The sequence below is a fragment of the Vombatus ursinus genome, unplaced genomic scaffold (assembly GCF_900497805.2).
Source record: "Vombatus ursinus unplaced genomic scaffold, bare-nosed wombat genome assembly UNPS02000582.1, whole genome shotgun sequence".
In the NCBI taxonomy this organism is placed as follows: domain Eukaryota; kingdom Metazoa; phylum Chordata; class Mammalia; order Diprotodontia; family Vombatidae; genus Vombatus; species Vombatus ursinus.
In genome coordinates this window covers 37,314,420-37,330,157 of record NW_020940360.1, presented here as the reverse complement: position 1 = coordinate 37,330,157, position 15,738 = coordinate 37,314,420, and the positions used below count along the sequence as shown (strand labels likewise).

The window sequence follows — 15,738 nt, the reverse complement described above, 5'->3', positions numbered from 1 at the left end:
GAACTAGTCATGAATGGTGTTAGGTGGGGCATGATTACATTGAATTATGAAGCTCCTTACTTTCCTATGTAAATATAAATTGTAAACCTTGTGTCATTGTCATAGTAAGAGCTGTGCCTGGTTTTCCTGAATCTGCTTGGACAAGATACACTAGCACACAAAATAGAAAATAAACAAATATTAAAGTTTTCCAGAAGTGTAACATCGTGAAGTACAGCAGGATATATCAGTTTTGCTTCGTTGTCTATCAAAAATGGAGCTTGCTAGAATTATAGCAATAATTTTCTATGACCAGCTCTGTAATGCAACACAACCTACAGTATGTACTACTGTAAAGCTAAAATTACATAAACTTAAGGCTTATTTAAGAAAACATTTGTCAAGATTACAGTTTCTTATAATTATGAGATTTTCTAGTAAGATGTGCTCTAAGGGTACTTGTTATGAGTTTAGTGGTTGTAAGAACACTAAATGAAGCATTCAGTGACCAAAAAGAAATGGCATGAAGCAAGTGTAGTGGCAGTAGTAGAGTTAAAGTTTTCCTCTTCTGTTGCTCTTATATTTTAAGAGCACTAAGAGAGATCCCGTGAAAGTAAGGGATAAATTAAATCACCTCTGAGATCCTTTCTGAAATTCTGTGGTCTATTGATCATATTTAGTTCACATAAGCTGAATAATCCACAAACTTCCAATGTTTGATTCAGCAAGATCACTCTGCCTTTTTATCAAGTGTCATGGAATTGCTCTCTTGTCACCAGTCTTGGGCAGTCAAGGGTGTCTCATTATTATAAATGATGACATAAATCTAGGACCAACCAACAAGACCCATTGTTCTCTGACATTTCGTAGGAGAATTTGTTTCCTGTTATTCTAGGTGGCTCTGAATAGTTGTTTCCCCACCACATAAAGGAAAATTACAGCAGTGATTAAAAAGGCAGTAGACGTAGGCCATTTGGGGAAGTGAAAGACTTAGGGAAGTTTTCCACTGTAAAGGACACAGTTCACCTAGGAATCATAAGATGGTTCCAAGACAGTAGTTTTTAAAACCTGCTTTCTATGTCTTTAAGAATTTTCTCCTTTTTAATGCGTTGTTGGTGAAGTTGTGAACTGACCCAACCATTCTGGAGAGCAATTTGGAGCTATGCCCAAAGGGCTATAACGTTGTGCATACCCTTTGACCCAGCAATACCACTTCTAGGTCTCTATCCTAAAGAGGTCATAAAAATGGAGAAAGGACCCACGTGTACAAAAATATTTATAGCAGCTCTTTTTGTGGTAGCCAAGAATTGGAAACTGAGGAGGTACCCATCAATTGGGAATTGGCTGAACAAATTGTGGTATATGAATGTAATGGAATACTATTGTGCCATAAGAAATGATGAACAGGCAGACTTCAGAAAAACATGGAAAGACTTAACATGAATTGATGCTGAGTAAAGTGAGCAGAAGCAGGAGAACATTGTACACAGTAACAGCAACATTGAGCGGTGACTGACTCTGATAGACTTAACACTTCACAGCAATGCAAGGATCTAAGACAACTTCAGAAGACTCATGATGGAAAATGCTATCCACATCCAGAGAAAGAACTATGGAGTCTGAAGGCAAATTGAAGCATACTATTTGCTCTCTCTCTCTCTTTTTTTTTTTTGTTGTTGTTTCTTCTTTCTCATGGTTTCTCCCATTGGTTCTAATTCTTCTTTACAACATTACTAATGTGAAAATATGTTTAATATGAATGTATATATAGAGCCTATATTAGATTGCATGCTGTCTTGAGGTGGGGGAGGAGAAAGAGGGGGAGAAAATTTGGAATTCAAAATATTATGGAATGTTGAATGTTGAAAACTAAAAATTAATTAATATTAAAAAAAGAAAGAAGTGATGAGCAGGTGAACTTCAGAAATACCTGGAAAAACTTACATGAACTGATGCTGAATAAAGTGAGCAGAACCAGGAGAACACTGTATACAGTAACAGCAATATTGTGTGATGACCAACTTTGATAGACTTAATTCTTCTCAGCAATGCAAGATCTAAGACAATTCCAAAAGACTCATGATGGAAAATGCTATCCACATCCAAAGAAAGAACTATAGATCAAACCATACTATTTTCTCTTTTCTTGTTTGTTTGTTTGTTTCTTCTTTCTCATGGTTTTTCCCTTTGGTTCTAATTCTTCTTTACAATATGACTGATGTGGAAAAATGTTTAATATGATTGTACATGTGTAGCCTGTATCAGATTTCACACTGTCTTCAGGAGAGAGGAGCAGAGGGAGGGGGAGAAAATTTAGACCTCAAAATCTTATAGAAGTGAATGTTGAAAACTAAAAACAAATAAAATTTCTTTAAAAAAAATTTTCTCCTTTTGATTCTTTTGGTCCTTCCTCCTCCCTCAAAGGTTGGACCAATCCTTTCTTCCTCTGTTTCCTTGCAGAAGTAACATTCCTCTCTGACCAAATTTCTTTCCCTCCATTCAAAAAGATTGGGCTATACTCAGATTTTCTGTCAAATTGGGAGGTCTGGAAGAAATAACGCAATGCCTTAGATGGTATGACAAAAATCAAAGAGCAGGTGGGGTTGGGCACTAAGTAATGGCCCAGACATTCCTGTCCTGCATTAGGCAGGGTATTTAAGGGAATGAAGAAATATGAATGACACTAATATATTTTGAGAACTTGGCAGACACAGTTATGCAGTTATAAAGAGATTAATTACATATGAGACTAGGAAGAAGAATAGGTACTTGGAAGGTCTGAGGACATGGTTAAAACAATGTTGTTTTGGTGTTATGGGTTCTTTGGGGTGTTATTTCTCCCTGTCTACTGCATATTTGCACTTGAAGGAGTGCTCTATGATGATTCTGTGTCTCAGGCTCTTTAAATGGCTGTGATTCTGATCCTACTAAGACAAGATCATTCCTCAGTGACCTTACTGAAGGAAGTAAGGTATATGACGGGAGGACCAGTGGAAGCCATGGAAGATCATAGGCTTAAAAAAAAAATCTACTAGCTTAGCAGGGAAATTTCACTACAGTTGGGATGGAAAGGACAAATAAAAGGAGGACTGTGTCCCTTTCTTTGTATATTTTTCTTTGAAATGATATCATGAGGATCTGAGAAGCTAAAGTCATAGTAGACATCAGTTAATCAAAAGCATTTATAGAGCATCCACTTATATCCTTACATAGGTGAACTTTTTGTGATAACAGCCTTCACCCAGCAACCTGCTTCTTGCTCAGGAGAGTCTGAGCCTGTCCATCTCTTCTGCATGAAGGCTTCTTTGACTAGCATCCTTTCCACATGCAGCAAGAATTCTGACAACTTCCCTCCCTCTGTTCAGCAAGTATTGAGAAGTTGTACATAGGCTTGCTACGTATTGCCAAAATTGTCTTTGTAAGCATTCTCACACTACAATCTCTGAACACAATGGCTTCAGGCCACAAATAAGATCAAATGTAGGTCCACTGAGGCTTTCCATATAAATTTCCTATTGCTGCTGTTGTATTTCAGTGACCCATTGGATCCAAAATTCAGCTGATTTCCTGAAGGAATATAGATAGACCTCACAGCTTCTCAATTTGACATGATGAGTTCCTTGAATTTGCAAGAGTTTCACCAACTGTTAACCATCACCAGCTTCCCCAGCTAGCAAATGTGCTCATTTCCTTCTTAGGAAGGATCCTGCCTTGTCTTCAATACAGTCTTCCCCTTACGAGACAGTCTTGAACCTTCATGCTACCACCCCATCCTCAAGAGGTCTAGTAACCAGTCTCCAAGTGTACTCTCCAACTTTTCATCTCCTCAGATGATGCTGGAATTCACACTGATTCAGATAATTTATACAGCATAAATGCTATCTTACCCGGTTTCCCCACTCCCACCCCCATGCTTCAGAAAGTATCTCACATCTACCACAGTCATCAAGGAGGTTTTGAATATTCTTGCTCTGGGTATGAGACACACCCAATGTCAGGAATCTGTTACGGGATTCTAAGCTCATCATCTAGATCCAATGTTCCAAAACCTGGATAGACCCAGGGCTCGTTTTAACTTGGCTTGTAATCAATCACAGGTCACAGAGTGGTACAACAGATATCAGTACTTAAGTACACAACCATGCAAGAATGGTAAGTAATATGTGCAGTATTCACATAAAGTTAGAGGATTTGCATAGAATTTGAAGTACAGTGGCTCACAGTAATTCCGGAGCTCTACGCACTGCACCATCTAGAGCACTGATCATGCATCTTCCTATTTTTCTCCTGCTTGATTACACCTGAGAACTCTGACTGCACCTGTCCTTCAGTTTTACCTGCTCCCCCAGACTCTGATCTCATATATGCCCTCCAAAATCAGAGTGACTCTGCCAAATTTGGCTTTCTGAGCTTTCTCCCTGTGATCTCTGGCCTATCACTTACTATCCTGGCCTGATTACCATTTTTGGCTTTCCCTGACTTCCCTGTTCTATGACCACCCATTCCCCAGTGCCAATAGATGTCAAAAAATTTAATGTTGTCTTCATTTGTAATTTGGATTTGCACATTTTCTAAGGTCTCCAGGATGTTGGGATTTTCTATATGCCGTGATTTAAAGTCGTACTGGAACTATTCATTTTGATTTTCCTTTTATATCCTCAATCTTCCCTAGGATGATCAGAGAAAAAAAACAAGTCTTTGGTGTTTCTGTTTATCACTCAAAATATGTGGGAGAACAGGATGAGTATTTATTCAAGCTAAGTGTTTTGCCACCACTCATACTGGTCAGTTCTAACAATCAGCAACAATTAAAAAAAAATAACTACTTTGTGCCAGACGTTATGCTAGGAACTGAAAATACAGACAAAAATCCCTAAAAGAACTTAAATCCTATTGCATTATCTATTTGAAGTCAAACCACTGATTTCCTTCCTATCAGTCCTGTGAGTTATCAGTGGTATAGCCTGTACTCTAGGATGTAGGTGCTATTAATGATCCCCTTTTGACAGTTGAGGAAACTGAGGATAACTACATCATATACTATCATAGACATCTATGTAAGATCCTGAATTAGGTATCAGGCATCAGCTAGGAGGCTCTTCTTTGAGGATATAAAGGAATGAAGCTATAAGTCACTCAAGTCAACGTTGACTGCCATTGCCCATGATTTATTAATCTTCCTGAGTTCAAATCTGCCCTCAGCCACTATCTGTGTAATCCTGGGCAAGTCACTTAACCCTGTTTGCCTCAGTTTCCTCATCTGTAAAATGAACTGGTAAAGCAAGTGGCAAACCACTCCTCTATCTTTGCCAAGGAAACCCCAAAAGTGGTCACAGAGAATCAGACTCAATTGAAAAACAAAAATTAAAAGTAGTAATAATAACAGTGTTCATTTACTTTATTTACTTATTATGTGCCAGGCACTGTGCTAAGTGGTTTACATTGTCTCTTTTGATCCTCACAACCACCCTGGGAAGTAGGTGCTGTTAATGATCTCTATTTTACAGCTGAGAAAACCGAGGCAGACAGAGATGAAGTGACTGACCCAGGGTCATACAACTAGCACATGTCTGAATACACATTTGAACTCAGGTCTTCCTGACTCCAGGCCCAGTACTCCATCCACTGCGCCACCTAGTGGTCTCCATGTATCCTACACCCCCTTCTATCTACCTGCTTTGTGACCTGTGGCTTGGGACTTGAGATGCTACCTTGTCTTGTCAGCTCAGAATTTTACATTCCTTTGCTGCGAGACTTCCCAGAGTGTCTTTCAACTCTCTCTTCAGTGTCCTGCTGAGTTACTGCCTATCTGAGCCCTTTGATTCTCAGCACAGACCCATCAAAAGGAATATGGCATAGCTCAGGTGTTTTCAGAGACACCTGAACTGTCCTTCACCTTGCCATCAGGACCAATTCCTTTGTCACTCCTTAGTTCAAAGATTCAATGGCTCCTTCTTGGCCTCTAGGATAAAAGATAAACTCCTTTGTTTGAGATTTAAAGCCGTTTATAGTCTGGCCCCAGCCTGCCTTTCTGGACAGATTTCACTTTATTACCTCCTTCCTACACTCTGCATTCTAGCGAAACTGACCTGTCTGCAGTTCCACAGACGTGGCGTCTGTCTCCTTCTGTGCCATCTTCTGTGTTCCTCATGCCCTCTACCTCTTGGTAGTCCCTAGTTCACTTCAAGGCTCATATCAAGTGCTACCTTCTCCAAGAAGCTATTCCTAATCCCCCCACCGTTAGTTCTTTCCCTGCCCCAAGAATGTTTTCTGTGTATGCATTGTGTATTTCCTTATGTTGCCTCCACCCAACTCCTTATTCCCAGGAAGTATTTCTTTTTTGTAACCTTAGCACCCAGCAGAAGCCCGATTTGTGGTAGGTGCTCAACAAATGCCTGTTGAGTTAAAAATAAAAATGCTAAATAAACTAAATTTGAGTGCCCAGGCAATTAATAAAATTACTTTTTATTTCAAAAAGCATTGCTGAACTCAAGCATAATTTCATCATTAAACACTTAGTGCTTACTTTCCCCAAAGATCCTTGCTGTTAAATTAGCAATTCACCCTCTTTTCACCCCTTTTCCTGGGCAATGTGATGTGCAAATTCAGGCAATAGAAGCAACTCATCTCCCCCTTGTCCTAAAGTGCATTTTTTTCTCTATCTAGTGTTATTTTATCATGTCTCATCCACTGCAGACCTAGAAGAAAGTCATTGGTGTACCCTGCTCCTTTTGAGCACTCCTTGGGGAGGCATCTACCTAGTTCAGTGGATAGAGTACTAGGCCTAGAGTCAGGAAGACCTGAGTTCAAATGCAACCTCAGACACTAGATGTGTGGCCTTGGGCAAGTCACTTAACCTCTGTTTGCCTTAATCCACTGGAGAAAGAAGTGGAAAACAACTCCAGTATCTTTGCCAAGAAAATTTCATGGACAGTGTGGTCCACAGGGTCACTGAAGAATCGAACATGACTGAACACCAACAAATCTACACCTTGAGTTTCACTACCCCCAATTCTTTCATGCTGTCCAAGAGATTCTTGTTCAGTCATTTTTTTCAGTCATGTCTGACTCTTTGAGACCCCACTTGGGGTTTTCTTGGCAAAGATACTGGATTGGTTTGCCATTTCCTTCTCCAGATCATTTTTACAGGAGAGGGAACTAAGACAAACAGGATTAAGTGACTTGCCCAAGGTCACATGTCCAGTAAGTGTCTAAAGCCATGTTTGAACTCAGGAAGATAAGTCTTCTGACTCCAGAACTGGCACTCTATCTACTGCACTACCTAGTTGCCCCACCTGGTACATAGTAGGTGCTTAATAAATGTTTATTTATTGATTGGTAGGGCCTTCTCTCTTTTAATTATTTCTCATTTTTCTCATATGTAACTTGTTTGTGTTGATTTGCTTGCTTTTTGTTTCTCTCAATAGTTCATAAACTCCTTGAAGACTTTTTTTTTGGCCTCTTTTCTGTATCCCCAAGCACTTAGCTCAGTGCCTGAAACACAGCAAGTGCTTAATAAATATCTATGGATAACTAACTGTCTGACTTTACAGCAAATGAAACAGAAGGCCTATTGCCCAGACTCTTGGTTATATATTCCTTTGAATTATTGAATGTTACTCAATTCTCTGCTGGAGTATTAGGATTCTGATTCAGAGAGCCTCTGATTAGTTCTTTTCTCTTGTTGTATTTTCATTATCTCCTCAAATTCCCACCCCCCCACATTAATTGCCCTTTGTTGTTTCTTACCCTAGAAATGACTTCTTTAAAACCAGAGGAGGAAAAATTTCCTTTTGTGGATATATTCGACGAGGATGAAACTGAGAGAAACTTTATGTTGTCCAAACCTCTCTGCATCATTATATTTGGGAAACCAGTAAGCTATCATTTCTAAATTTCCGTCTGATACACATTTTGTTTATTTTGCCCTATCATAATCTGTGGCAGTTGTCTGATAAGCATGAAAACAACATACAAGTTTAGCTGGGTTGAATTTTCTTTAGATTACTTATAGTTTTGTTTATATGAAGTCAGTTTGAAATTACCCTAGTCGTTAAAGTAGGCCCCTTTTTTATATTTGTTTCAATATTTGGAAGGTTTTGTTTTGCCTACAAACTAAAGTATGATTTATTTTATGAAAAATAAATTGGTATATCTGGATTTCAGCAAGACATTTGACAGACTCTCTCATGATATCCAAGTGGACGGTATGGCAAAATGTGGAATGAATTAATAGTATACTTAGGTGAATTTAAAGCTGATTGTTCAATCATACGTAAAGAGAGTTAACTAGTAGGTGAACAGCTACCTGTAGAGAGGTCTCTACCAGCATACCTTAAAGGCTCTCTCTCTCTCTCTCTCTCTCTCTCTCTCTCTCTCGGACAAAGATATGGCTGCAATTTTTATCAAATATATGGTCTATCTGAAAGGGAAAAGGATAACTAATTCATTGACAGAATCAGGATCCAAAAAAAAAAAAAGATCTCAATAGTTTGGAATGATGAAATTACAGTTACTTAAAACAATCTATGATTGTGTTAGTGTAGGTATTCCCTCTGCTGACGCAGGTTTTAACCTCTCTTTGGCTTAGTAGGGAGTCTTCAAGAGTCACTGGGGCTGAAACGTTCATCCTTCTGAGCCAAACTGGTGATAGCTTCTCTGAATTTAACTAGACCGATCTTTAGATAATAGACAAATACCTGAAGTCCCGTATTCTAGTTCAATAGGACCCACCAGAGCTTGTCCATGGTATTTGAAAACTCAGAGTCATCTACATACCACCTGAGGAAACAGAGAGCCCTGAGGTGGAGCTAAATGACAGAAATTGTACTTCCCTTTCCTACCCTCATTTTTTTCCCCAAGGTGGAGAGGGCTACTTTTTAAGTGAAAACAAAGTAAAAGAAAATATGCTAATATGCTAATGAATGCAGAAGAAAAGCAAGGAATATGGATGAACCCAATAATATATCATAAATCAGGAGTTCTTAACATTTTCTGTGCCATGACCTCTTGGCAGTGTATCAGGTGAGGCCTGTGGATCCCTACTCAGAAGAATGCTTTCTAATTAAATGCATAAAAGAAGATCCATAGGGTTGCAAAGGAAACCAATTGTTTTGAAACACAGTTATCTAATTTTTAAAAAAAAATTTTCGTGGACCTGAGGCAAAGAAACCTGCATTTAGCTTTCTGTAGTAGAAGCAACCCAAAATATACTGATATATTGCATATATTATGTAAAAAATGTTGGAAATAATTTTAAAACTGACAATAATTTTCAAAATAAGCTTTAAAGGTTAGAATATTCACAGGCTTCTATTTTATTTATATTTGTTACATGACTGTTATACTGATTTTAAACTAACATATGTTTTTTAAAGGGGGTTGGAAAGACAACATTAGCCCAAAAAATATCACAGACATGGAAATGTACTCTTATTGAAGGTAAATATTATCTACACTGCTATCATAATACAATCATATTGATATATTTTATACTCTTGCTTTGCTTAATTTCTTGTTTGTAAAATTTTAGCATTGGAAAAGATCTCAAGAGATCATTTGATTCATTCCTATGTCTCCTGGAAGAACTGTATCTTAATATACAGGGAAGAAGTTGATATTTTCATGCAATGACTCACCAAAAGAATTAATTAAATCTTCTCTGAAGGTTTTTATAAAAAGCAGGGCCAAAGCTATGTAATAGTTACCTTTGAATCTTCCTATGCCCTCTCCACAGTTTTTTATATATAGTGGGTTCTTAATAAATGATGCATAGATTGATTGTCATCTATAATGACTGCTTTGAGATCGATGTGGTCTTGCCTGCAAGTAAAGAGATGAAAGATGTATTGTTTCCAGGTCTCCTCCAGCTCTCTAAATCTATAATTCAAAACTATCTCAGATGGAAGTGAAATACGCACACATTCATAAGTCTTCTTTTTAAAGAAGATTATTCTACAGCTTTCCTTGCAATATATTTTAGGAAGTAGTCATCCTCACTACCAAGCAGAATTCTTTATACCAAAATCATAATCCTACCATGTAAGTAAATCCTGCATCTTAATCCCATTTCCACTTCTTCTGTCCTCAGGCAACATGGGAATAGCTCATCAGTGTCGTCCACATAATAGTCTTTCATTGATTTGAAGAATAAGAATACCATTCAGTCTTCTCTTCTCCTGGCTAAAATACTAATATCTCTAACTTCTTATGATTTCTATTTCTTAGTTTTTTAAACTGCCTTTTTATGACAGTGCTTGCATGTATGCTATTTATTCATTAAATTGATATTATTATACTGAATGTAATCACCACACCTTTTGGAAAAAGATGAGAGAGTCACATCCCCTCTTCTTTTATTTTTTTCAAGATGAGGGGAGAGGGCTTCTTCTTTAAGTGAAAACATAAGTCATTGATTTTCCAGTCTTGGCTCAAGGCATCTAGATTTGTGTAGAGGTTTTATTACCTGTCTCAACCTATCTCTAAAACAGGTATATTAAAGTCATTTTCATCAGTGCATGTGCCTCTACTGTGATAAGGGCTGACAAAGAGGAGGAGGAAGAAGAGGAAGAGGAAGAAAAACTATATGAGGATCTAAACGTATTAATTGATTTAACTAAATATTTGACAGTGGCTGAATTCTGTCTCCTGTAAAAGTCTTATCCACCCTGAGTTCACAAAGATTATAGAACTATCCTATGACAGCTTATCAGCTCATATCTGTCCTCTTAATCACTTTATGCCTTACATGGTAATTCTCCCTTCTGGACTTTTGCCCAGTTTGTATCTCCTCTAAACCACTGGGTTAGTTTATTGATAGTGAATGACTATGTGAATGACTTATAAGTACATGTGGAATATACTGATATATTTTAAGTATTGTTGTTATTCAGTCATTTCAGTTATGTCTGACTCTTCATGATCCCATTTGGGGTTTTCTTGGCAAAGACACTGGACTAGTTTGTCGTTTCCTTCCCCAACATATTTTATAAAGGAGGAGCTGAGGCAAATAGGATTAAATGATTTGCCCAGGGTCACACAGCTATTAACTGTCTGAGGCCACATTTGAACTCAGGAAGATGAGTTTTCTTGACTTCAGGCCCAGCACTCTGTCCATTGCACCACCTAAGTATACTGAATCCATTCACAAAATAATACAAAGGCTATTTTACCCACATGTTTATAGTGACTATTCTATTGTTTGTTAATTCTTTCACATGAATTTTTTTAGCACTACCACTTTTAGAAGAACATATTGCTACTGGAACTCAACTTGGAATTATGGTAAATAAACGTAAATTACTAAATTTCTTTGCAAATAAAGAAGCAATACATATATATGCAAATATGTTAGAAAGTAATGTGTCATATCTCTAATTGCTTTTAGTTGAATGATTTACTCATTAAAGGACAAAGTATTCCAGACGAACTGGTTTTAAGGATGTTGTTAGAGAAGCTCCACTCTCCGGAAGTTATTCACTTAGGTATGTTTATTTTTATATGTGTCTCAAGTTATATCAATACTGCCTTATCTTTAGTCTAATCACTTAGACATAATGTTGCAGTAGTCCTATGTGATAATCTTAAATAACTCTTTCAAGGTTGCATATTCAAAGTCCTCAGCCCCTTTGAAAATTTTGCCTATGGGATGGTGGCAATCTTTTTCTTTTAATAATATTTTATTATTTTTCCCCAGTTACATGTAAAAACCATTTTTAACGTTCATTTTTTTCAATTTTGAGTTCCAAATTCTCTCGCTCTTTGCCTATCCTTGTCCCTGAAATGGTAAGCAATTTGATATAGGTTATGCATGTGCAGTCATGCAAAACATATTATATGTTAGTCCTGTTGTGAAAGAAAACATAGATTAAAAAAAAAGATGGTGGTAATTTTAAAAATATGCTCTGACAGCTGTCTACCACTACCAGCATCATCATCAATAACAACAAAAAGCATTTATTGAGCATCTACTATGTACCAGGCATTATGGTAATAATGATAGGTAGCATTTGTATAACATTTTAAGGTTTACATAGCATTTACAAATAATTATCTCATTTTATCCTCATAGTAGTCCTAGGAGGTAACTGCTATTGTTATCCCCATTTTACAGATGAGAAGGCTGAGACAGTCAGCGTAACTTGCCCAAGGTTACACAGCTAGTAAGTGTCTGAGGCCAGATTTTAACTCAGTAATTCCTAATTCCATATCCAGTGCTTTATCCACTGTCCCACTTAGTTGCCTATAAGCTGTTCTAAGTGCTAAGGATACAAAGAAAGCCAATAACATGGTCCTTGCTCTCAAAAAGCTCACATTTTAATGGGGGAGACAACATACAATTAACCATGTACAAACAAGCTACCATGTAAACAGGTAATAATCTCAGAGGGAAGGTACTAGAAGTTGAGGGGATCAGGAAAGGCTTCTTGAAGTAAGTAGGATTTGAGCTGAGTTGTCTATATCTATATCTATATCTATATACCTAGATGTGGTATATAGCTGGTAAAAAGGCAAGGGGTTCAAAGATGGAATGCCATATGGGAGGAACTTTCATCTCTTGGTCATTGTTGAGTATTCTGAATATGGGAGCTTTTTACTTGAATTATTTGTTTTGGAAGGTATAACTGCCTGTAGAAAGCCTTTCTCCCCACCACCTTACAAGTACATATCCCAGCTCTCCAGTTTTACTGCTTTAAAAAATATTTATTTTTTCCCAATTATATATAATGATAATTTTTAATATTCATCTTTTAAAATTTTAAGTTCGAAGTTCTGTCCTTTCTTCTCTTCTCCCCTCCCCCGAGATGGTAAGCAATTTTACATAGGTTATACATGTGAAATCATGCAAAACATATTTCCATATTAGTCATGTTGTGAAAGAAGACAGACCACCCCCACCCCAAAAAAAAACAACCCTGAAAAAAAGTGAAAAATACTATGCTTCAATCTGCATTCACATTCCATCAGTTCTTTCTTTCGAGGTGGATAGCATTTTTCATCATGAGTCCTTTGGAATTGTCTTGGATCATTGTCTTGCTAAGAATGGCTGTCATTCACAGTTGATCATAGTAGAGTAATGTTTTTACTTTGTATAATGTTCTCCTGGTTCTGCTCACTTCACTTTGCATCAATTCATGTAAGTCTTTCCAGGTTTCTCTGAAATCCACCAGCTCATCATTTCTTATAGCACAATAGTATTCCATTACAATCATATATCACAACTTGTTCAGCCATTCCAGTCAAACCAGCTCCCAGTTTTATTTATTAGTTCAATAGTTTTCTTACTTTCAATTTTATTAATCTGTTCTTTGATTTTCAGGATTTCCAATTTGTTGTTTAATTGAGGATTTTTCATTTTTTTCCTTGCCTGCCCAATTTTTTTTTGTTGCCTGCCCAATTCATTGATCTGCTCATTTTCTATTTAATTGATACAAACATTTAGAGATATACATTTTCCCCTAAGTAGAGATTTAGTTGCATCCCATAAATTTTAGTATGTTGTCTCATTGTTGTCATTCTCTTTAATGAAATTATTGTTTCTGTGATATGTAGGATTAGATTATTTAGTTTCCAATTAATTTTTAGTCTGTCTTTCTGTGGGCCTTTATTGAATGTAATTTTAATTGCATTATGATCTGAAAAGGAGACATTTAATATTTCTGCCTTTCTACATTTGATTATGAGTGTTTTGTGCCCTAATATATGGTCAATTTTTGGGTAGGTGCCTGTACTGCTGAGAAAAAGGTATATTCGCTTCTATCCCCATTCAATTTTCTTTAGAGGTCTAACATATTTAACTTTTATAAAATTCTGTTCACCTTCTTAACTTCTTTCTTGTTTTTTTTTGTTACATTTATCTAGCTCTGAGAGGGGACAGTTGAAGTCCCCCACTAGTATAGTAATTCCCTCAACTTCTCCTCTAAGAATTTGGATGCCAAATCACTTGATGCATATATTTTTAGTATTGATATTACTTCATTGTCTATGGTACCTTTTAGCAAGATGTAGTTTCTTTCCTTATCTCTTTTAATTAGTACTGTTTTTGCTTTTGCTTTGTCTGAGATCAGGAATGCTACCTCTGCTTTTTTTACTTCAGTTGAAGCATAATGGATTCTGCTCAAGCCCCTTACCTTTACTCTGTATGTGTCTCCCTGCTTCAAGTGTGTTTCTTGTAATCATCATATTGTAGGACTCTGGGTTTTGATCCACTCTGCTATCTGCTTCTGTTTTATGGTGAGTTCATCCCATTCACATTCACAGTTATGATTACTGTGTATTTCCCTCCATCCTATTCTTCCCGCTTGTCCTCTATCTCTTTCCTTTCACCCTCTCCCTCCTCACCAGTGTTTTGCTTGTTACCACTGCCTCCCCTAATATGCCCTTCCATCTATCAGTCTCACCCCTTTTTATTCCCCTCCCTTCCTTTTACCCTATGGGGTAAGATAGATTTCTATACACAGCTGAATATGTATGTAATCCCTCTCTGGGTCAGGTCCAATGAGAGAAAGTTTCAAGTGATGCCCACTACGCTCCCACTGCCATCTTTCCCTCCAGTGTAATAGGTCTTTCATATCTCTTCATGTGAGATCATTTACCCTACTCTATCTCTCCCTTCCCTCTTCTCCTCTTTCTCACCTCTTAATTTGGGAGGGGGGGGGTTTGGATATCATACCATCAAAATCAACTTATATCTGCACCCTCTGTCTATGTGTATTCCTCCTAACTGCCCTAGTAGTGATATAGTTCTTAAGAGTTACAAGTATTTCCCATGTAGGGATATAAACAGTCTAACCATATTGAATCCCTTATGTTTTTGCTTTCCTATTTACCTTTTTATGCTTTTCTTGGGTCTTGTATTTGAAAATCACATTTTCTGTTCAGCTCTAGTCTTTTCATCAGGAGTACTTGAAAATCCTCTGTTTTGTTGAATGTCCATTTTTTCCCCTGAAAGATTATGCTCAGTTTTGCTGGATAGGATGTTCTTGGTTGTAATCCTAGCTCCTTTGCTTTCAGAAATATCATATTCCAAATCCTCTGAATCCTTTAATGTAGAAGCTGCTAACTCCTGTGTAATCCTGAGTGTGACTCCGTGATATTTGAATTTTTTCATTCTGACTCCTTGCACTATTTTCTGCTTGACCTGGAAGTTCTAGAATTTGACTATAATATTTCTAGGAATTTTCATTTTAGGATCTCTTTTAGGATGTGATTGGTGGATTCTTTCAGTTTTTATTTTACTCTCTGATTCTAGGATATCAGGGTAGTTTTCCTTGATAATTTCTTGAAATATTATGTTCAGGCTCTTTTTTTGATTATGGCTTTCATGTAGCATAATAATTCTTAAGTAATCTCTCCTGGGTCTATTTTTCAGGCTAGTTGTTTTTTCCAATGAGATATTTCACATTTTCTTCTTTGTTTCTTCATGTCTCATGAAGTCATTAGCTTCCACTTGCCCAATTCTAATTTTTAAGGAATTATTTTCTTCATTGAGCTTTTGTACCTCCTTTTTCATTTGGCCAATTCTGCTTTTTAAGGAGTTGTTTTCTTTATCCAAGCTGTTGACTCTCTTTTCATAATTCCCTTGCATCACTTTTTCTTTTCCCAATTTTTCTTTTACCTCTCTTATTTGATTTTTAAAATCCTTTTTGAGTTCTTCCAGGAGTTCTTTTTAGGCCTGAAACCAATTCAGATTTTTCTTTCAGGCTTCACATATGGGTGTTTTGACATTATTGTCCTCTTCTGAATTTGTGTTTTGTTCTT

General features: G+C 37.0%; 1 protein-coding gene across 1 annotated transcript in view; it reads left to right on the top strand.

The window, feature by feature from the left end:
- AK9 (adenylate kinase 9) overlaps positions 1–15,738 on the top strand; it is a 141,820-nt gene that overhangs the window by 6,167 nt on the left and 119,915 nt on the right. Inside the window, exons 3-6 of the mRNA XM_027855923.1 lie at positions 7,734–7,855; positions 9,357–9,420; positions 11,210–11,262; positions 11,366–11,462. Coding sequence (XP_027711724.1) covers positions 7,736–7,855; positions 9,357–9,420; positions 11,210–11,262; positions 11,366–11,462 — 334 coding nt within the window. The 5' untranslated portion in view covers positions 7,734–7,735. The remainder of the gene's footprint in view (positions 1–7,733; positions 7,856–9,356; positions 9,421–11,209; positions 11,263–11,365; positions 11,463–15,738) is intronic.